Here is a 23,664-nt window from a genome sequence, read left to right as displayed (position 1 = left end):
ATCAGAGAACTGAATTTATAGGGCCAGTTCTGGGTTCTACAGCAGCCAGGGCATTCCTACCTCAAGCCAAATTCCAGACAACATTACATGTTTCAGTTGAAACCTCAAAGTCACTTAGAATGGTAAGAAACTGCCTCAGACTACTAGGGCACATGGCTTCTTTCCTGTGTGTGGTTTGGCATACCAGGCTTTGTCTCCGAGAGTTGCAAAGCTGGTTAAAGTCAGTGGATTCCCCGTGGATTCCAGTGGATTGTCATCCCTTGGTAATGCTGATTTGAGTGTCTGCAGGAGTGTCCACCAGACCAAAGGAGCGTCTTTGGTCTGGTGGATGGATCCAGCCAATGTGTATGGGAGTTCCCTTCACACCTCCCTTGTGCACATTGACTCTAGTTATGGACATTTTTTTAAATTGGGGTGTTCGTCTAGGAAACCTACAAACTGAAGGGCTGTGTTTTTACCAAGATATCGCATGCAACGTAAATGTGCGGGAATTGTTGGCTATTCATCTGGTCTGTTGAGCTTTTTTCCTTCATATCAAGGGCAACAATCTACAAGTCTTCACAGACAACACCGTGGAGTTCTGCATGAACCAGGGTGGGGGGGTGGGAATCAGTCTTTGTCAAGAGGCGATACATCTTTGGAAGTTTTGTATCACCAATCTCAAAGACTCTTTCCTTCCTGGTATTCAGAAGTCGGAACATGAGAACATGATCCTTACAGCTCTGGGTTGGTCTTGCTAGCATTGGTTCTCCAGTCTGCTGAGCTTCTCTACCAGGACTTTTGATGCTACCTACAGATCCTAACTCCAATCATATGCTATGTCCCGACCGAGCCACTCTCCATTTTACAGCCTGGATGGTCCATGGTTAACACCTCAAGAGATGGAGTGCTTGGGGAATGTGCAAAACACTCCACCTGTTGAAGTGGAAGTGATTCTCCTTGTGGTCAATGCAGAGAGGAGTGTTTTGCCAGTCCTGATTTCTGTTCAACCTATTGAGGACTCTCTCTGTTCCTCCTGAAATAAGAAGCCCTATAGATTAGTTCCATCAGAGTTCACATGGTAGCTATTGCTGCTTTCCATCCAGAAATTGCAGGCCACTCAGTATTTTCTGATCTTACGTCCGTTAAATTCTTAGAGTCTGGGCAGGTTATAGCCCCATGTCATGGAGCCCATTCCTTCCTGGGACTTAAATCTGGTGCTAACAATGTTCATGGTTCGACTCTTTGAACCAATGGCTGCGTCTCTTTACTGCATCTATTTTTGGTAATAGATGTGAGAAGAGTGACGGAGTTACGAACATTGGAAGCTGACCCTTTTAATTCCTTTTTTTATAAGGAGAAGGTATTATGTCCACTTATGAAATTCCTGACTAAATTAGTATCAGAATTCCACCTCAATCAAGCCATGCTTACTGACTTTCTTTCTTAAGCCCCATTCTCATAAGGATGAGAAGATGCTCCATGCTTAGGATGTTGGAAGGGTGTTGGCTTTTTTAATTGGACAGGACTAGTGTTTTAGATTGTCTTCCCAGCTGCTTATGTCAGTTGTGGACAGGATGAAAGGCTTCCAGTCTTCATGCAGAAGATTTCATCCTGGATTTTGTCCTGCACACATCTCTGCTATGACAATGCCAATGTACTCACTCTACAGGATCTCAAACAGTTTCTACAGTTTTTTTGGCTTAAGTAACTATAACAGACCTTTTTAGAGCTCTAGCTTGGTGGTCAGTACATTCCTTTACTACTCATTGTACTGTATCTTAGCATTCCAGAAATGATGCCACTTTTGGACAAGTAGTTTTTCAGGTAGACTCTGAAACCCATTTCTGGATTGAACTGTTTGTGAGTCAGCTGGAGTGGAATGGACCTGTGCATTCACTTGAAGGAGAAAAAACGGTTATTAACCTATTCTGGATCCGTTCTTCTTCGAGTGCGAGCTCATGTCAATTCCATTCTAAGTGTGTGCATGCCCACCTGCATGGCCATTGAAGATTTTTGCCTTAGTGGTCCCCGTAGGGCCAGCTGTAGTGCCCTCTAGAGTGCTGCGCTCATGCCGCGGTATATCAGGCACTGCCGGCCCACGCCCCCTCAGTTCCTTCTTTCCGCCCATGGCGGTCAGTCAGAGTGCCTCTCTTGCTTGTCAAGAGCTAGCAGTTTCTTCCATTGGACTTTGTGCCTTCAGGCCTTTGTTCGATTCTAGTTAGTGTTAAGTAGTTGTTAAGTGCATAGTTAGCTGATAGTTAAGGTCCCAGTGGGGACTTCACCCCAAGTGGGGCATGCCCTGAGCTCCTGGTTTAAGCCCTGCTCGGTCTGTGGCAGGCCTATGCCTGTGAGTCACACATCAAGGAGCGTTGCTGGATCTGTAAGAACTTTTGGCCTCACACCCAGAAGGAGAGGGACATTTGCCTCAGGGTCCTCCTGATGGAATCCGCTCTCCGCCCGGCTTCTGAGCCCTCTACACAGGCCTCACTGAGTACTTTGGCCTCTGTGCGCAGTGTGCCGCCAACGCCCGGCTCCTCTCAGCACCATTTGTCAGTGCCAAAGAAGAAGGCAAAGAAGCACTCGCTGGCGCCGAGCAAGAAGGCCCTGGAGTCATCTGATAGAAGGACCAGGCCTGTCCGCCAGCCTTCTCCGAAAGAGCATGAGTGTGCCTCTGCGGCTGGGGCTCTTAGCCCTCTTAAAGGTCCATCGCTGATTCTGGTGAGTGGTATGGAACCCACCACCCTGCCTGCACTGTCATCATCCCAAGCCCAGGCTCACAGAGAGCGCAGCTCTCCACCTGTTCTTATGACGTCTGCGGTGGCGCAGGACCAGGCTAAGGCTCCCCGAGAGCCAGCCATTAAGACCCCTCTGGACGTGGGGAAGTGCCATCTGTCACCAGAGAAGCAATCCCATGGCAGGTTTCAACCACGTCGCTGATCACCCAAACTCTCCTCCCAGATGCCAAGACATTATTCCCCAGTGTGGGATCAACGCTCCCCATATTATGAGCGACGCTGTTCGCCTTCTCACCAGTCTGCATCTAGACATCGGTCTTGGTCACTGGCACCGTGTTACCGGTCTCCACAGCTCCATTCCCCTGATGCTGATCTCCCTGGCACCGGGACCGTTCTCCCTGGTATAGCCACCGGTTGCTTATGCCTGGTCAGTGCTCACCGGTAGGCACGACCAGCCCGCAGACCCAGGCATTGACCGCTCCTTCCTGGTTGCCGGAGAGTGTGGAGGCCCAGTTCAACCCATTGCCCCAGTTTCCATGATGGGATTGGGGAGCATGGGGTGTTCCGGTGATGGTGGTGGTGATGATGATGATGCCCCCTTCGCAGCGTGTTTCAGGGGCCGCTTCGGAGTAAAGATTGACAGCCCCACCGGCACTGGGCCCGGTACCGGAAGCTTGCTCCGAGGTCGGGGTGGAGGATCTGGAGCCCACCCCCAAACCTCCATTTCCAGCAGCTGCTGAGCTTTCAGTGCCTCAACCGGTGGTCAGGGCCTCTGCCTTTTCCCCGGAGGAGGTGGATGCGGGACCTTCCAGGGCCAGACCCCCGGATGACTTTAAAGAACATCAAGCCTTTCTCAGGCGGATGGCTGAGAACTTGGGGCTAGAAGTGAAGGAGATGGCGGAGCAGGAGGACACCCTTTTCAATGTCCTCTTGGCTCCATGCCTGCCTGGATTGCCCTACTGATACACAATGGGGTCCTCCAGGTTGCTAAGGCTCTGTGGCAGACCCCATCCCCTATCCCACCCACCTCAAAACGGGCCGAGAAAAAGTACTTTTATGCCAGCCAAAGGTTTCGAGTACTTGTATACCCACCCTCCTCTGAGCTCGCTAGTGTTGTTGGCGGCCAATGAGAAGGATAAGCAGGTCCCCTCGGCCTCTACGCCCAAGAACAAAGAAGCCACAAAACTTGATTTATTTGGCAGAAAAAATTATTCAACAGCCAGCTTACAATTCTGGGTGGCGAACCATCAGGCCCTACTGGGCCCATACAATTTTAACCTCTGGGACAGTCTCCAGTAGTTCCAGGACTCCCTTCCTCAGGGTCAGGCTTGGGAGTATGGTACTCTGGTAGAGGAAGGGACCACGGCAGCCAGATGCACCCTGAAAATGGCATGGGACGTGGTGGACTCGGCAGCGAGGGTGTTTGCATCTGCGGTGGTTGTGCGACGCAGCTCCTGAATCCAAACGGCAGGCCTTTCCCAGGAGGTGCAGGCCTCAGTTCAGGACCTCTCCTTTGGTGGAGTTGGGCTCTTCAATCAAACAGATGGCAGGCTGCACAGGTAGAAGGACACTAAGGCTATCCTTCACTCGTTGGGCATGTCTCTGGGCGCTTAGCCTCTGGGACCTTTATGTGCAGAATGCCATCCACCTGATGGCCACTCACTTACCTGGAACCAGGGACGTCCTGGCAGATTGCCTCAGCAGGACCTTCTCCTCTCACCACAAGTGGTCCCTCCATCTGGAGGTGGTCAACCTGACCTTCCGACCATGGGGGAATCCCCAGGTGGACCTGTTTGCATCTGGCAGAACCGAAAGTGCCACGTGTTCTGCCCCCTATATGGCAGGGACAAGGGTTCCCTGTCGTACGCCTTCCTGCTCCTGTAGTTGGGAGCACTGATGCACGCCTTTTTGCCAGTGCCACTTATCCACAGAGTCCTGCTAAAGGTGAAGCAAGACAGAGCATGGGTCATTCTTGTTGCCCCCATGTAGCCTTGCCGGCACTGGTTCCACATGCTGCTAAGTCTTTTGGTGGCCAACCCGCTGCAGTTACCTCTCTGTCTGGATCTGGTATCCCAGAACCAGAGCAATCTGCTGCACCTGAACCTGGCATCGCTGCACCTGATGGCATGGCTGCTCCATGGCTAACCACAGAGAAGTGGGAGTGCTCCGTGGTGGTCCACCAGGGCTACCTATGTGGCCAAGTGGAAGTGCTTCGCGTGTTGGACCTTCGAGAAGCACATTCGTCCTGAGGAGGCCTCGTCGCAAAACATCCTGGGTTATTTGGTGCATCTAAAGCTCCAGGGCTTGTTGCTGTCTTTGGTCAAGATGCACCTGGTGGCCTTTTCTGCTTTCCACCCTCTGCTTCAGGGCAGGTCGGTCTTCGGCCGTCCCATGACGGCACGATTCCTGAAAGATCTTGAGCATCTGTACCTGCTCGTCCGAGACTCGGTTTCCCCATGGGACATGAATCTGGTGCTCTCAAAGCTCATGGGCCCTCCTTTTGGATTAATACATTTGACACACAAGAATCTTCTTAAATGTATACCAGGACTCTTAACATTTCCAGTCAATAAATGATCTCCTAGTTACTGGGTTTTAGTTGAGCCAAGGCAGATTATTTCCAAATAGGTGACTAATTCTTCATATTAATGATTCTTCCAAATTAATTAAAAAACTCCCTTTCATCTCCTAATAATGAAACCTTGGGTTAGTTTCTTCCTGAAATAATCTGCATTGATATAATCCTGGTTTCCATTAATTTGAAAATGTGGTGTGGCAGGGTTCTCTTTTAGAAATAATAGTCAGGACAGCTGTTTGTTCACTATCTCTAATATCAACATTCTCTCTTCTATGCTACTCCCTCCACTTTAAGTTTCACTCCTGATGTCCAAGGCCCCCCTCTTTAAAATTTGCTGCTTCCACAAAAGCCGTCAGTGTTAACCGACGTATGTGAGAAATACTGGCACACATATCATAAGAATATTAGCAAAACCTGGTTGTGCTGGTGGTTCCATCCTCTGAATCACCCAGGGCACTGAGTGTCTGAATTGTTTTCTCTGTCCAGAGTGTTTGCTCCACAGGGAGGAATCCTTCAGAAACCCCTATCAGCTGTTAGGATCCTTATCTTCAGTGGAATCAGCATGGTTCCATTAAGAGTGTCTTTTGTGTCCCTTTGCAAAGGGTGTCTACAGAGCAGTGTGGGTTGGGGCAAAGCTGAGGTAAAAGTCTTGGTGTATCCAATTCTGAGGTAGGAGGATTCATTTAAGGGGATACGCAGGAGCCAAGTGGTGTATTGGAATCCTGAGTTTGTAGGAGCTCTGCGGGGAACCAGGTTTTGCCCTAGAACTTGGGCTGTTTTCCTTTTCTGTATTAACAAATAGACTAGTGAGAATTTCTTACACAAGGAGTAGTTTAAAGCACCTCAGTTTGGAACAACTGACAGTAATTTACTAAACATATTAGGATTAAAAATTACTTTGATTCTGAAAATATCTCCCTTTAGAAAGTTTTTTTTCTCTCTGCAAATTCTATTTGAGGCAACTAATTTAATGTCAGACAAATGTTACAGTGGTTAATTAATCTCTGATTTATTTGCTAATTTCTTAATTTAGCAATGTTCAAAATACAACAGCTAGAAAAATAGCAAAATTTTAGTAAATTTGCACAAATGAAATATTTGTTTTTCTAGCCCCTAATTGATTATGCCTCAGCTTGTAGTATGCAGTTACCAATTAGGTAATTCAATTGCTAATCTAATAGTCTGGAAAGTTAAAATAGCTTTTTTAATTTATAAACATTTGTTGTATTGTTTTATTGTCTACATAGTCTCAAGCACACATTATTTCATGAGCTCACATATTGAGGTGTTTGAATACATTACCCTTTGTAATTGTCTGTTCTAAATTGCTCATAATTTTTTCCCAAATCTTTCAGTTTATCAGGCTGAAATTTTCTTGATCTGGGGAAAACAAAATAATCCTTCAGGCCACGAAGTGTCAGTATTTCATTTGCCTATTAGCGGAGGAAGAGATTTTCTGTAAAATAGTAAAATATGATTTATAAAAACAAATGATAGGGTGCTCTAACAGAGCTCTAGTGCGTGCAATTAGTTTTTACTTAGTTTTTAATAATCGGATTACAGTTCACATTAACAATGTCCCTTGAGGTCTTTAAACCATGATTTGAGGACTTCAGTAGCTCAGACATAGGTCAGAGGTTTATTGCAGGAGTGGGTGGGTGAGATTCTGTGGCCTGCGTTGTGCAGGAGGTCAGACTAGATGATCATAATGGTCCCTTCTGACTTTAATATCTATGAATCTATGAGCATGGCTAATTTAGCTGCATGCTCAAATCTACAGTGGGTTTGTTTTGAAGGTGAGGGTTGCAGAGTCCGTATTGAATGAGGCAGGCAGGTGCCTGCATGAGGGTTTCCCTCATTGTAAATGTGGGACAAGCTGCTGCATTGGTTTCTAGCTAAACATTCCAGATAAGGGTTGTATTTTTTCTTTAAAAAAATAAGTATGGAAAATTACATTAAAGTACATTAAGATATTATTCAGGTTGCATAATTAAGCATACAAAAGTCAGGAAACCCTAAAATTAAGGTTGCAATCCTTAGCTATGCTCACTTGTGTATTTGGTATGATTTGGTTTCTTATGACTTAATTGAAGAATATTTGATAGCACAATACAGTATGCACTTTTTTTCTGCGCCTATCTAAGGTGTATCTGTTAAAACAAGTTATGGGATCCCTGTCCTTGTATACTATGTGTCATGTATATTAATTACTTTCATGGATTTGATGTACACAGATTTGAAGAAGCTGCTTCACAAGTATTTAAAGTTTTTCTTCAGAAGAAAAAATGCATGATATTGTATTGTAATCCTGAGAAATATTCAGATAAACGTCAGTGTTTCTGCAATAATCACGTTTTTGTAACAGTTGTGCAAAGTCAAAGTGGCTCTGTGTAGCATCACTACATACCAGTCCAACAAACTGAAAAATACTCCAGTGGAAGTGTCCTGTTGAATGTACTAGACCTGATCTTAAAAACGCTTAAATATTTTGTTAATATTTTTAAAATGTCTATAAAACATGCATATCAGGGAAAAGATTACTTTTTAAAAAGAGGATACACAAAATAACCAAAAGTTTTCGTAATTACCTGTTTTGGTACTTTCTTACTCAGTCTAGTGGTTTTGCACTGCCTTTTCTATTGCCAACATGTTGAGCAATTTAGATTTTATGTAAACTATGCAGAATATTATCAACTAAAAAAGCAATAATAAAATATGTCAAATATCAGAATAAAATAGATAATATTGAGGCAAGGAGGAAACCAGTGATTGGGAGAAAAAGTGATTAAAATATTTACGGTTACAGGACATCTGGAATAGAAACACGTTTTAAAATCTAGTTAGAAGATTTTCCGTGTTTTTGTCCATTGTCAATCTGTTATATTTTTAAAGTTCTCCTGTATTATTAATGAGCTGGATAGACAATTTTTAATCATACATAGGATAGAAAAAACTCAGTCAAGGTTCAAATAACACTGTTGCATTGTGACAGAACTAAAAGCAAAGAAGTCACAAAGCACGACTGATTTTTTAAAAAAAGGATGTTCAGGGATATTCTAACAAAAGTAAAAGCTGCCATTTTGTTTCTTTAATAGTATGAATCTGATGAACAGGAGAAAAGTGCCTATCAAGAGTATGACAGTGACAGTGATGTTCCTGAGGAGCTGAAAAGAGATTATGTGGATGAGCAGACGGGAGATGCCCCTGTAAAAAGGTAAACATACAGTTATTTGTCTTTTTGTATCTCTTGCTCTGTGCTTTTTAACCTTTCCTTTCTATTAAAAAGAAAAGGAGTATTTGTGGCACCTTAGAGACTAACAAATTTATTAGAGCATAAGCTTTCATGAGCTACAGCTCGCTTCATCGGATGCATGCAGTGGAAAATACAGTGGGGAGATTTATATACACAGAGAACATGAAATAATGGGTGTTACCATACACACTGTAACAAGAGTGATCAGGTAAGGTGAGCTATTACCAGCAGGAGAGCGGGGTGGGGAAACACCTTTTGTCGTGATATTCAAGGTGGGCCATTTCCAGCAGTTGACAAGAACATGTGAGGAACAGTGGGGGGAGAGCGGGGGAATAAACATGGGGAAATAGTTTTACTTTGTGTAATGACACATCCACTCCCAGTCTTTATTCAAGCCTAAGTTAATTGCATCCAGTTTGCAAATGAATTCCAATTCAGCAGTCTCTCGTTGGAGTCTGTTTTTGAAGTTTTTTTGTTGAAGAATTGCCACTTTTAGGTCTGTAATCGAGTGACCAAAGAGATTGAAGTGTTCTCAGACTGGTTTTTGAATGTTATAATTCTTGATGTCTGATTTGTGTCCATTTGTTCTTTTACGTAGGGACTGTTCAGTTTGGCCAATGTACATGGCAGAGGGGCATTGCTGGCACATGATGGCATATATCACATTGGTAGATGTGCAGGTGAACGAGCCTCACATGTGGCTGATGTGATTAGGTCTTATGATGGTGTCCCCTGAATAGATATGTGTTACACAGTTGGCAACGGGCTTTGTTGCAAGGTTAGGTTCCTGGGTTAGTGTTTTTGTTGTACGGTGTGTGGTTGCTGGAGAGTATTTGCTTCAGGTTGGGGGGCTGTCTGTAAGCAAGGACTGGCCTGTCTCCCAAGATCTGTGAGAGTGATGGGTCATCCTTCAGGATAGGTTGTAGATCTTTGATGATGCGTTGGAGAGGTTTTAGTTGGGGGCTGAAGGTGATGGCTAGTGGCGTTCTGTTATTTTCTTTGTTGGGCCTGTCCTTTCGATGTCTCTGACTCAAGGAATATTTCCAACACACCTCTGAACAACATACTAACTCACAGAGACCTTCTTACCAAGACTACAAAAAGAAGGATTCTGGGTGGACTCCACCTGAAGGTCAAAAGAACTGGGTGGGCTTCTACATAGAGTGCTGTGGGAAAACAGCATCACTTGCCCCATAACCTCAGCCATGCAGAACAGTGCCATCCACAGCCTCAGAAACAACTCTGACATCATAATCAAAAAGGCTGACAAAGGAGGTGCTGTCATCGTCATGAATAGGTCGGAATATGAACAAGAGGCTGCTAGGCAGCTCTCCAACACCACTTTCTACAAGCCATTACCCTCTGATCCCACTGAGGGTTACTAAAAGAAACTACACTGTCTGCTCAAGAAACTCCCTGAAACAGCACAAGAACAATTCCGCACAGACACACCCCTAGAGCCCCAACCAGGGGTATTCTATCTGCTACCCAAGATCCATAAACCTGGAAATCCTGGACACCCCATCATCTCAGGCATTGGCACCCTGACAGCAGGATCGTCTGGCTATGTAGACTCCCTCCTCAGGCCCTATGCTACCAGCACTCCCAGCTATCTTCGAGACACCACTGACTTCCTGAGGAAACTACAGTCCATTGGTGATCTTCCTGAAAACACCATCCTGGCCACTCTGGGTATAGAAGCCCTCTACACCAACATTCCACACAAAGATGGACTACAGACCGTCAGGAACAGTATCCCCGATAATGCCACGGCAAACCTGGTGGCTGCACTTTGTGACTTTGTCCTCACCCATAACTGTTTCACATTTGGGGACAATGTATACCTTCAAATCAGCGACACTGCTATGGGTACCCGCATGACCCCACAGTATGCCAACATTTTTATGGCTGACTTAGAACAATGCTTCCTCAGCTCTCGTCCCCCAACACCCCTACTCTACTTGCGCTACACTGATGACATCTTCATCATCTGGACCCATGGAAAAGAAGCCCTTGAGGAATTCCACCGTGAATTCAACAATTTCCATCCCACCATCAACCTCAGCCTGGACCAGTCCACACAAGAGATCCACTTCCTGGACACTACGGTGCTCATAAGTGATGGTCACATAAACACCACCCTATACCGGAAAGCTACTGACCGCTGTGCTTACCTACATGCCTCCAGCTTTCATCCAGACCGCACCACACGATCCATTGTCTACAGGCACACTCTACGATACAACCGTATTTGCTCCAACCCCTCAGACAGAGACAAACACCTACAAGATCTCTATCAAGCATTCTTACAACTACAATACCCACCTGCTGAAGTGAAGAAACAGATTGATAGAGCCAGAAGAGTACCCAGAAGTTACCTAGTACAGGACAGGCCCAACAAAGAAAATAACAGAACACCACTAGCCGTCACCTTCAGCCCCCAACTAAAACCTCTCCAACGCATCATAAAGGATCTACAACCTCTCCTGAAGGACGACTCATCACTGTCACAGATCTTGGGAGACAGGCCAGTCATTGCTTATAGATAGCCCCCCAACCTGAAGCAAATGCTCACCAGCAACCATACACCACACAACAAAACCACTAACCCAGGAACCTATCCTTGCAACAAAGCCCGTTGCCAACTGTGTCCACATATCTATTCAGGGGACACCATCGTAGGGCCTTGTCAAAGTTCCTTCCCCACTCTGAACTCTAGGGTACAGATGTGGGGACCTGCATGAAAGACCCCCTAAGATTATTCTTACCAGCTTAGGTTAAAAACTTCATCAGGGTACACACTTTGCCTTCTCCTTGAACCCTATGCTGCCACCACCAAGCGTGTTAAACAAACAACAGGGACAGAGCCCACTTGGAGACGTCTTCCCCCCCTCAAAATATCCTCTCAAGCCCTACAACCACTTTCCTGGGGAAGGCTTGATTAAAAATCCTCACCAATTTGCATAGGTGAGCACAGACCCAAACCCTTGGATCTTAAGAACAATGAAAAAGCAATCAGGTTTTTAAAAGAAGAATTTTAATTAAAGAAAAAGTAAAAGAATCACCTCTGTAAAATCATGATGGTAAATACCTTACAGGGTAGTGAGATTCAAAAACACAGAGAATCCCTCGAGGCAAAACCTCAAGTTACAAAAGACACAAAAACAGGAATATACATTCCATTCAGCACAGCTATTTTACCAGCCATTAAACAAAAGAAAATCTCACACATTTCTAGCTAGATTGCTTACTAGCTTTTTGCAGGAGTTCTGAAGAGCATTCCTGATCTGTTCCCAGCAAAAGCATCACTCAGACAGACAGACAGCCTTTGTCCCTCCCCCGCCCTCCCCCCAGCTTTGAAGTATCTTGGCTCTTTATTGGTCATTTTTGTCAGGTGCCAGCAAGGTTATCTTAGCTTCTTAACCCTTTACAGGTGAAAGTGTTTTGCCTCTGGCCAGTAGGGATTCTATAGTTCTGTATACAGAAAGATAGTTACCCTTCCCTTTATATTTATGACCCCCTACCCCCCCAAATCACAGATAGGGTGAAACTGGCTGTGATTTCTTCCTGGAGCTCTTGGGGAAAACGGAGTTAACATGCGCCTCTAAATATAATACCAAGTGTATAAAGACTAACAATATTTTCCACATCTCAAGGACGATTTTAACCAGTTGATTCTGGGAAACTTTCATGGGAGAGTGCATCAGCCACTTTGTTAGAAACTCCTGAGATGTGTTGTATGTTGAAATCAAAATCTTGGAGAGCTAAACTCCACCAAATAAGTTTTTTGTTATTTCCCACAGCGGTATGAAGCCACTGTAGCGTAGCATGGTCGGTTTGCAGGTGGAAACGCTGTCCCCAAATGTATGGGCATAGTTTTTCCAGAGCGTAGACAATGGTGTAACATTCTTTTTCACTGACTGACCAGTTGCTTTCCCTCTCAGACAGCTTCTTGCTCAGAAACACAACAGAATGGAATTCTTGATCCGGTCCTTCCTGCATTAAAACTGCTCCCACACCATGCTCGAACACATCTGTGGTTACTAGGAACAGTTTGTCAAAGTCTGGGGCCCTTAGCACAGGGTCAGACATGAGTGTCCCTTTAAGCTGGTTAAAGGCCTTCTGACACTCTTCGGTCCACTGAACGGCAGTTGGCTGTTTCTTTTTGGTTAGGTCTGTCAGTGGGGCGGCGATTTGGCTGTATTGTGGTACAAATTGCCTGTAATATTCAGCCAAGCCGAAGAAGGATTGGACCTGTTCCTTTGACTTTTGACAGGCCACTTTTGGATAGCATCCACTTTGGCCTGTAAGGGGTTGATAGTTCTTTGACCCACCTGGTGTCCAAGGTAAGTCACTCTGTTTAGGCCTATTTGACACTTCTTAGCCTTAACCATTAGTCCTGCCTCCCTTATGCGCTCGAAGACTTTTTGTAGATGTTCCACGTGTTCTGCTCAGGAATCCGAAAATATGGCCACATCATCAAGGTAGGCGACTGCATATTCTCCTAATCCTGCTAGGAGACCATCCAAAGCCTTTGGAAGGTGGCAGGTGCATTCCGCAGCCCGAAAGGGAGTACATTAAATTCATACAGTCCAACATGTGTGGTGAAGGCTGACCTTTCCTTAGCGGATTCGTCTAGCGGTACCTGCCAACACCCCTTGGTTAAGTCCAGTGAGAGATGAACTGGGCCCATCTCAGTTTCTCCAATAGTTCATCTGTGCGTGGAATCGGATAGTTGTCTGGGCGAGTTACAGCATTTAGCTTACGGTAGTCCACGCAAAAACGTATCTCCCCATCTGGTTTGGGAACTAGAATCACTGGAGATGCCCATGCACTGCCAGAGGGGTGGATTACCCCTATCTGTAGCATATCCTGGATCTCCCGTTCTATAGCAGTTTTAGCTTGAGGAGACACCTGGTAAGGTTGGACTTTAACTGGGTGAGCATTACCTATGTCAATGGAGTGGTATGCCCGTTCAGTCAGTCCTGGGGTGGCTGAGAATGTTGGCGTATAGCTAGTGCACAGCTCCTGGATCCGCTGTCGCTGCATACGCCCAAGATGTTCACCTCTTCCATGCCACCATTACTTTTCTCTTTGTAGTAGACACTTTCAAGCCACTCAGCGTCGTCTCCTCCCTGGGCTGTAAACTGGCAAACCTTTAATTCTCTGGAATAAAAGGGCTTTAGAGAATTAATATGGTACACCTTAGACTTTCGGTTGGAGGTGGGGAATGCTATGAGATAATTAACAGCTCCCAGGCGCTCTTGGACCGTGAATGGCCCTTCCCACGACGCTTCCATTTTATGGGCCTGGAGCGCCTTTAAGACCATGACCTGGTCCCCTACTTTGAAGGAATGCTCTCTGGCATGTTTATCATACCAGGCTTTTTGCTCTTTTTAAGCATCCTGTAGGTTTTCTTTAGCAAGGGCTAAAGAGGTTCGGAGGGTGTTTTGTAGGTTGGTTACAAAGTCCAGAATATTAGTTCCTGGAGAAGATGTAAACCTCTCCCATTGCTGCTTCACCAACTGTAATGGCCCCTTAACCTCGTGGCCATATACAAGTTCAAATGGGGAAAACCCTAAACTGGGATGTGATACAGCTCTGTAGGCAAAGAGCAACTGCTGCAACACTAGGTCCGAATCATTGGAGTGCTCATTTACGAATTTATGTATCATGGCCCCCAAAGTCCCATTAAATTTCTCCACCATGCCATTTGTTTGATGATGGTAAGGGGTGGCAACGAAGTGATTCACCCCATGAGCTTCCCAAAGGCTCTCCATAGTTTCTGCCAAGAAATTAGTTCCTGCATCTGTGAGGATGTCGGAGGGCCAATCTACCCTGGCAAAAAATGTCTGTTAGAGCCTGGCACAACCTTTTAGCCCTGGTGTTGCTTAGAGCTACTGCTTCCGGCCATCGGGTGGCAAAATCCATGAAAGTCAGTATGTACTGCTTTCCTCTGGGTGTCTTTTTCGGAAAAGGACCCAGAATATCCACAGCTACTCGCTGAAATGGAATCTCAATAATGAGGAGTGGCTGGAGAGGGGCTTTGACCTGGTCTTTGGGTTTTCCCACTCTTTGGCATACTTCACAAGACCGGACATACGTAGAAACGTCCTTTCCCATTCCCTCCCAGCGGAATGACCTCCCCAAACGGTCTTTGGTCTTGTTCACCCCAGCATGGCCACTAGGATGATCGTGAGCTAAGCTCAAGAGCTTTACCTGGTACTTAGTTGGAACTACCAACTGTCTCTGAGGATGCCAGTCTTCCTGGTGTCCACCAGAAAGAGTTTCCTTGTATAAAAGTCCTCTTTCTACAACAAACCTGGGTCAATTAGAAGAGTTGAGAGGTGGTAGGTTGCTCTGTGCTGCCGTCCAAGCTCTCTGGAGGCTTTCATCTGCTTCCTGTTCGGTCTGGAACTGTTCCCTTGATGCTGGAGACATCAGTTCCTCACTGGATTGTGGACCTAGGCTTGGTCCTCCTGGAAGCGATGCAGGTGGTAGGGCTGTTTCAGTTGACTGTGAACTGCTCTTTGCTGGTGCACTATGTTGGGGTTCAGGCTCCTGCTGAGCCTCTTGTGTAGGGTTATCTGCTGCTGCTGGTGCAGGTTCGGTGGGGCCTTCTGGTGTTGGGGTTGCAAGCACTGGATTCAGTGCTGGCTGTTCTGGTTCTGGGACTGGCTCCATCTAGGTCTCTGAGACTGGATCCACTACTGCCGTTGCTGACGTTGGCATGGGGTCCGGTTCCATCACCTCTGACCGGGTCCTGGTAGAAGTTTCCGGAATACAGCTAGGCGTGACAGCTTACTTAGCCTGGCTGCGGGTGACCATTCCCACCCTCTTGGCTAGCTTCACATTATTGGCTAAGTCTTCCCCCAACAGCATGGGAATGGGATAATCAAAAAGACTGCAAAAGTCCACGTTCCTGACTAGCCCTTGTACTGGACCGGCAACTTGGTTGTTGGCAAGTCAAAAGAATTTGACTTGAAGGGTTGAATCGTCACTTGGATCTCTGGGTCGATTAAATTGGGGTCCACTAAGGAAGCATGGATAGCCGACACTTGTGCTCCAGTGTCCCTCCATGTGGTGACCTTCTTCCCGCCCACATTCACAGTTTCCCTCTGCTCTGAGGGTATCTGGGAGATATCTGGGCATGAGGACCTCTGGTGTGATTCCGGTGCAATGAACTGTAATCTGTTGGGGTTCTTGGAGCAGTTGGCCTTTATATGCCCCGGCTCATTATATTAAGACATTGTCCAGCTGACGGATCACTGGGGCAAGGTGTGTTGCTGGAGAATGGTGTGGCGGGACGATAAGGTGTCTGGAGTGTTCCTTGGGGTGTTGTTGGGGCTGCCCCTGGTAGTAGTGTGTGGTCTGAGGTTGTCCCTTCTGGTATCCGCTCCAACTGCAACCAGTTTTTTTTTTTTCTGCCACCTCCACCCATTTGGCTCCAATCTCCCCCGCCTTGATTACAGTTTTAGGCTTCCCATCTGGGATGTATCTTTCTATTTCCTCAGGAACACCCTCTAAGAACTGCTCCATATGCATTTAGAAAGGCAAATCTTCTGGAGATTTAACACTTGCTCCTGATATCCAGGCATCCCAATTTTTCACAATGTGGTAGGCATGTCGGGTAAATGACACGTCTGGTTTCCACCTTAGGGCTCTGTACCCCCGACGGGAATGCTCGGGTATTAGCCCCATTCTGACTTTCACCTTGGTTTTAAACAGTTCATACTTGTTCATGTGTTCCTTAGGCATTTCAGCCGCCACCTCAGCTAAGGATCCACTGAGCTGCGGCCTCAGCTCTACCGTGTACTGGTCTGTAGAGATTCTGTACCCAAGGTAGGCCCTTTCAAAGTTTTCTAAGAAGGCCTCGGTATCATCGCCTGCCTTGTAGGTGGGGAACTTCCTGGGATGCGAACCGGTACCTGGAGAAGGATTGCTAGGGTTTGTTGGTATATTCTGCTGAGCCTTTGCCTTCTCCATCTCCAGTGTATGCTTCCTCTCTTTTTCCTTTTCCTCCTCATCATGCTTCCTCTCTTTTTCCTTCTCCTCCAGTTCTTTTTCCCTTGCCTCCATAGCTCTCCTGTGGGCAGCCTCTTGGGTTTTTTCTGCCTCTTTTGCTGCCTCCATTTCTTTGTCCTTTGCCTCCATTGCTCTCCTGTGGGCAGCCTCTTGGATTTTTTCAGCCTCTTTTGCTGCCTCCAGTTCTCTCCTGTGAGCAGCCTCTTTGGCTTTTTCTGCCTTGGGTTCTGTCATCTTAGCCTCTCTGTTTTTAACTAACTTTACACCTGAGAGTTAGAAAGAAAAGAAAAAACCTGGCTTGTAAATTTTTGTGCTGTAATCTGATACCTATGTTCTGTGATAGCTATTCTCAGCCTACAGAAAAATCCTCTAGCTGCTCTTAGCTAAAAAGAAAACCTCTTCAGGTCTGTGAAAAACTTGTGAATTTCCCTGCAGGAGGTTAACTACCCTGCCTTTAGGTAGAGAAAACGCCAGCTCAAAAAGAACGGTCCCTTTTGTTATGCCTGCTGCTCTGGCCCCCAGGCAGAGACAGAAAAACTCTAATTGCTTTCAGCTTAAAACCTGCTTCCAAGCAGCCCAAAGGAAAAAAAAAGTCCTTTTAAAATCCTACTGTGCTTCTGCTTCAAAATGATCCCACCGCTCTGCCACTATGTCAAGGTTCCTTCCCCATTCTGAACTTTAGGGTACAGATGTGGGGACCTGCATGAAAGACCCCCTAAGATTATTCTTACCAGCTTAGGTTAAAAAGTTCGTCAAGGTACAAACTTTGCCTTGTCCTTGAACCCTGTGCTGCCACCACCAAGCATGTTAAACAAACAACAGGGAAAGAGCCCACTTGGAGATGTCTTCTCCCCAAAATATCCCCCCAAGCCTTACAACCACTTTCCTGGGGAAGGCTTGATAAAAATCCTCACCAATTTGCATAGGTGAGCACAGACCCAAACCCTTGGCTCTTAGGAACAATGAAAAAGCAATCAGGTTCTTAAAAGAAGAATTTTAATAGAAGAAAAAGTAAAAAGAATCACCTCCGTAAAATCAGGATGATAAATACCTTGTAGGATAATCAGATTCAGAACATAGAGAATCCCTTTAGGCAAAACCTTAAGTTACCAAAGGACATAAAAACAGGAATATACATTCCATTCAGCACAGCTATTTTACCAGCCATTAAACAAAAGAAAATCTCACACATTTCTAGCTAGATTGCTTACTAACTTTTTACAGGAGTTCTGAAGAGCATTCCTGATCTGTTCCCGGCAAAAGCATCAGAGAGAGAGACAGCTTTTGTCGTCCTCTTCGTCCCCCCCCGCCCCAGCTTTGAAAGTATCTTCTCTCTTTATTGGTCATTTTTGTCAGGTTCCAGCAAGGTTATCTTAGCTTCTTAACCCTTTACAGGTGAAAGGGTTTTGCCTCTGGCCAGTAGGGATTTTATAGTTCTGTATACAGAAAGGTGGTTACCCTTCCCTTTCTATTTGACAGGCCTAATCACATCAGCCACATGTGAGGCTCGTTCACCTGCACATCTACCAATGTGATATATGCCATCATGTGCCAGCAATGCCCCTCTGCCATGTACATTGGCCAAACTGAACAGTCCCTACATAAAATAATAAATGGACACAAATCAGACATCAAGAATTATAACATTCAAAAACCAGTCTGAGAACATTTCAGTCTCTTTGGTCACTTGATTACAGACTAAAAGTGGCAATTCTTCAACAAAAAAACTTCAAAAACAGACTCCAACGAGAGACTGCTGAATTGGAATTCATTTGCAAACTGGATGCAATTAACTTAGGCTTGAATAAAGCCTGGGAGTGGATGTGTCATTACACAAAGTAAAACTATTTCCCCATGTTTATTCCCCCGCTCTCCCCCCACTGTTCCTCACATGTTCTTGTCAACTGCTGGAAATGGCCCACCTTGAATATCACTACAAAAGGTGTTTTCCCCCCCCCCCCCCCCCCGCTCTCCTGCTGGTAATAGCTCACCTTACCTGATCACTCTTGTTACAGTGTGTATGGTAACACCCATTATTTCATGTTCTCTGTGTATATAAATCTCCCCACTGTATTTTCCACTGCATGCATCCGATGAAGCGAGCTGTAGCTCATGAAAGCTTATGCTCTAATAAATTTGTTAGTCTCTAAAGTGCCACAAGTATTCCTTTTCTTTTTGCAGTTACAGACTAACGCGGCTGCTACTCTGAAACCTTTCTATTAAGATTTTTATAGAACCAAACACTTAGCTGTCACATAATCTCTAATACTGCAAGCGCAATTCAAACAGTATGGAACATAGTTTGCCAAAATCACGAGACGCTGTAATCTGTGCAGCATTATCTGATTTTGTATGTAGTATTGTTGTAGCTGTGTTGGTCCCAGGATAGTAGAGAGATAATATCTTTTATTGGATCAACTCCTGTTGGTGAGAGACGAGATTTTGAGCTACACAGAGCTCTTCCTCAGGTCTGGGAAAGGTACTCAGAGTGTCAAAGCTAAATATATGGTTGAACATATAGTTTAGCATAAGTAGTTAGCACAGATTAAGGGACCATTCAAGGTAAAGTGGCCTTTATGGCTATAACCCTGTAGTCATAGGATAAAAAGGGGGAATTAGTGGGTTACAGATTGTTGTAATAAACCATAAATCCAGTGTCTTTATTAAGATGGAGTTTTAGCGTCTAGCAAAGTTATGAATTTAAGTTCCCAGGCTTGTCTTTTGAAAGTGTTGTGCAGGGTTCCTTTGAGGATGAGTGTTCGATATAGAGTGATCGCTTTGTGAAAAGTGTTCACCCACAGGTGATATGGTGTTTTTGTCTTTTATCACTTTCCTGTGTGTTCATTTGAGAGCATAGTGATTGTCTGGTTTTAACCACATTGGGCATGTAGTGCATTGGATGAGGTAGACCATGTGTTATGGCAGTCATGTGGAGGACTCAGGGATCTTGAAAGGTGTATTGTGGAGGGTTTTGATCATTGTAGCAATGGAGATATGTCTGCAGGTTTTGTATCTGTTCTGGCAGGGTCTGGTGCCTCTCTGAGTTGGTGTTTCGGTCTGTGGGGAGCTTGCTTCTGATGATGAGATTGGAGAGGATGAGAGGTTGTTTGAAGGCCAGAAGAGGGGATTTAGGAAAGATTTCTTTTGGGATGGGGTCCCCATTGAGTCTGGGTTGTAGTTTTTTGATGATATCGCATATGGGTTCCACTGTGGGATGGTAGGTGACCACTAGGGTTGTGTGGTCAGAGAGGGTTTTATTTAATAGAGTTCCACCACAACTTCAACAGCCACCACCACCTATCCATTAAACTCTCTCTGGAACACTCCCACACTAGCATCAACTTCCTGGACACCACAATCAGCTTCAGCATTGGATCCCTTCAGACAACCTTATACAAGAAGCCCAATATACACCACACCGGCCTTCATATATGCACTAACCACCCAAAACACACCAAGACATTTGTTATCTACAGCCAGGCACTCAGATACTACAGAACATGTTCGGAGGAGAAAGTCCAGGATATACACCTTAGCACACTCAAAACTGCCTTCACCAAACAAGGACATTTCATCAAAGAAGTAGATTATTGTGAAAGTGGCCACCCAATATCCCAAGAGAACATACTTCAATACAGAAATAAAATGCAGCGATCTGTAACCCACTAATTCTCCTTTTTTTCCTACAACTACAGAGGTGTTAATGGGCCACTTCAACTTGAATGGTCCCTTATAATATGTGCTCATTACTATGCTAACCTGTCTGTTTGACCATGTATTTAGCTGTGACACTCTGAGTACATTTCCCAGACCTGAAGAAGAGTCCTGTGTAGTGTGAAAGCTTGTCTCTCACCAGTGGAAATTGGTCCAGTAAAACACATTGCCTCTCTTAGCATTGTCTGAGAAAGAAACAATGAATGGATAGATTTAGAAAGAAGAGAAGGAAAGAAGAGAAGTACAGATTAATAGAGCATTATACATTAACTGAGGGCTTGATCCCACAGGTTTCCATGGAGGTAACTCCTGTTCAATCAATGATTATTGTGCAAAGACAGATGGCTGCAGTTGGATGCTCAGTTTCAATTTTGGACCAAACCAGTCAACTTTTAAGTGCTGTAGAATTCCTATGTATGTATTCAGTGAAATGCTTCCATAGATCAAATGTATCCATTTATAATTTCAAACACTTTAGTATCGCTTACTGTTTTTACTTGCAGGGAAAGTAATTTTCAGGTAAAATTAAAATATTCTTAGTGCAGTTTTACAAAAAAGATATATTCCTATATCATCCTTGAAACTAAGCAAGTGTGCAGAACAGAGGCAACAGGTTAAGGGGAATCAGACTAAGTAGCTGCATATACATCGAAATCAGGGGTTCTCAAACTGGGGGTCGGGACCCCGCAGGGGGTCATGAGGTTATTATATGGGGGGGGGGGTCGCGTGCTGTCAGCCTTCACCCCAAACCTCACTTTCCATCCAGCATGTCTAATGGTGTTAAATATATAAAAAAAGTGTTTTTAATTTATAAGGGGGTGTGATGGGTTGGATCACAGAAACCCCCTGGGAGCTGCCACCTGATGTGCCAAGACTACTACTGCCCCTGCTTTCCTGCCCAGACAGCTTGGGACTTCAGTGCCCTGCCTGTTTTGAGCCAGACCCACTAGCCTGCTGCAAACCCAGACCCAAGTCTGAACCACATCTCCTAACAGCTGTAGGCTTAATTGAAAGCAGCTTACAGAAGTGTGCCTGTCTTTAACATTCAGATGCCCAACTTCCAGTGGGGTCCAAACCCTAAATAAATCTGTTTTACCCTGTATAAAGCTTATACAGGGTAGACTCATAAATTGTTTGCCCTCTATAACACTGATAGAGAGAGATGCACAGATCTTTGCCTCCCCAAGTATTAATACATACTCTGGGTTAATAAGTAAAAAGTGATTTTATTAAATACAGAAAGTAGGATTTAAGTGGTTCCAAGTAGCAACAGACAAAACAAAATAAATTACCAAGCAAAATATAATAAAACACGCCAGTCTAAGTCTAGTACAGTAATAAAAACTGAATACAGATAAAATCTCGCCCTTAGAGGTGTTTCAATAAGTTTTTCACAGACTGGAGCTGGACACCTTCCTAGTCTGGGCACAATCCTTTCCCATGGGTACAGCCCTTGTTCCAGCTCAGGTGGTAGCTAGGGGATTCCTTATGATGGCTGCCCGCCTTGTTCTGTTCCACTTATATATCTTTTGCATAAGGTGGGAATCCTTTGTCCCTCTGGGTTCCCACCCCTCCTTCTCAGTGGAAAAGCACCAGGTTAAAGATGGATTCCAGTTCAGATGACATGATCACGTGTCCTGTGAGACCCCAAGTCTATTCCTCCCAGCCTGACTCACAGGAATGGCTGCCTGCAAACGGAGCCATCCACAGTCAATTGTCCTGGTTGATGGGAGCCATCAAGATTCCAAAAAACCATTAATGGCCCACACTTTGCATAACTACAATAGGCCCTCAGAATTATATTTCATATTTCTAGTTTCAGATATAAGAATGATACATTTATATAAATAGGATGACCACACTCAGTAGATTATAAACTTTGTAATGATACCTTACAAGAGACCTTTTGCATGAAGCATATTTTAGTTACATTATATTCACACTCTATATATAGAGTGCGTCACATGGGGGTCTCAGTCAGAGGCTTGCTATGTGAAAGGGGTCACCAGTACAAAAGTTTGAGAACCACTGATCTAAATGTATATTGATTGTAAAATTCTTAATGCATTTTTCAGGAGTGACATATATTATTTTGACAGGTTTCAGAGTAGCAGCCGTGTTAGTCTGTATCCGCAAAAAGAAAAGAAAGTATTTGTGGCACCTTAGAGACTAACAAATTTATTTGAGCATAAGCTTTTGTGAGCTACAGCTCACTTCAGCGGATGCATGCAGTGGAAAATACAGTAGTGGGATTTTATAGACACAGAGAACATGAAACAATGGGCATGGCAGATGGGGGGCTGTTTGAATTTGAGTGCTTTCATCATTTTCACTCAATTCTTCCCAGTTATAGTGCTTTTCATCTCGAGCTGTTTAATTCTCATCTTCTCCGTTTTACAAGTGATGCGAGAATCAGCTAGACTAGAAATCAAGAGTTCCTGTCTCTAGTCCTGTGTTCAGAAAACTAGACTAGGTCTCTCTTTCTAAACATGTCTACATGCCCTAATCCAGTTATATATTGGCATAAATATATCTGGCATAAGTACATGGCTAGACCTGAAATGCATGTTGTACAAGGTCATACTTTTTTTTCCAGTTACATTTTTACACTGTTTAGACATACCTGCGTAATTACTTTCTTTTAATTAAGTGTTTCTAGAGAAACCCTGAGGAGCAGGAAGCGATCAGATTATAATCTCAACAAGGTGAATGCACCCATCCTAACAAACACTACACTCAATGTAATAAGACTTGTTGGTAAGTAGAATGGTTTCATGGCTTTTCTCTATATATCTGAATATCATTGAAAATATATTGGTTGGATTTCAAAACATTTTAAAAATCCTTATAGTAGAAACCCTTACTCATTTTACCTTCCTTAGTCAATTTTACCTTCCTGAAAATGTTAATGCTTAAACTGACTTTTGGTCATAAGACAAATAATGTGACTCTTGTGGGATAGTATATGAATTTTGAATAAGATTAATCACATTCGTTCACATATGTTTGTATTGCCTATGTGATGGATTAATTATACAAAGTGTTGAGGGCATAAGGTCAACAGATATAAAAAGGGCATAGTAGAAATCTGTGCTTGTTACACAGGTATTCTGATGGATTTATTTTTTTATGTAAAAGCAACCTGGTTACAAAATAGAGCTTGATTTATTTTTTTCTTCCTCTAATGCGCACACATGATCTATATTTACCTCATGATTTACCACTAAGCGAGATGTGAACTGTTGCTTGAAAGGCTAATTTTGACCATATAGGATCATAAAATGTAGGGCCTGAGGAGACTTTGAAGTCCTCAAGTCCAGCCCCCTGCACTGTTGTAGGACCAGGTAAAGCTAGACCACCCCTGACTGGTGTGTGTC

General features: G+C 44.5%; 1 protein-coding gene across 5 annotated transcripts in view; it reads left to right on the top strand.

Annotated features, from left to right (window-relative positions):
* The window catches only part of VPS50 (VPS50 subunit of EARP/GARPII complex), a 194,419-nt gene that overhangs the window by 101,413 nt on the left and 69,342 nt on the right, over positions 1 to 23,664 (top strand). For all 5 annotated transcript variants that reach the window (XM_077808090.1, XM_077808088.1, XM_077808089.1 and 2 more), the window contains 2 exons: positions 8,391 to 8,509; positions 22,938 to 23,044. In XM_077808090.1, the coding sequence (XP_077664216.1) occupies positions 8,391 to 8,509; positions 22,938 to 23,044 (226 nt within the window). The remainder of the gene's footprint in view (positions 1 to 8,390; positions 8,510 to 22,937; positions 23,045 to 23,664) is intronic.

This window comes from Eretmochelys imbricata, chromosome 2 (assembly GCF_965152235.1).
Source record: "Eretmochelys imbricata isolate rEreImb1 chromosome 2, rEreImb1.hap1, whole genome shotgun sequence".
Taxonomy (NCBI): domain Eukaryota; kingdom Metazoa; phylum Chordata; order Testudines; family Cheloniidae; genus Eretmochelys; species Eretmochelys imbricata.
Note: the sequence above shows the minus strand (reverse complement) of the source record. Positions and strands in the feature narration are given on the sequence as shown.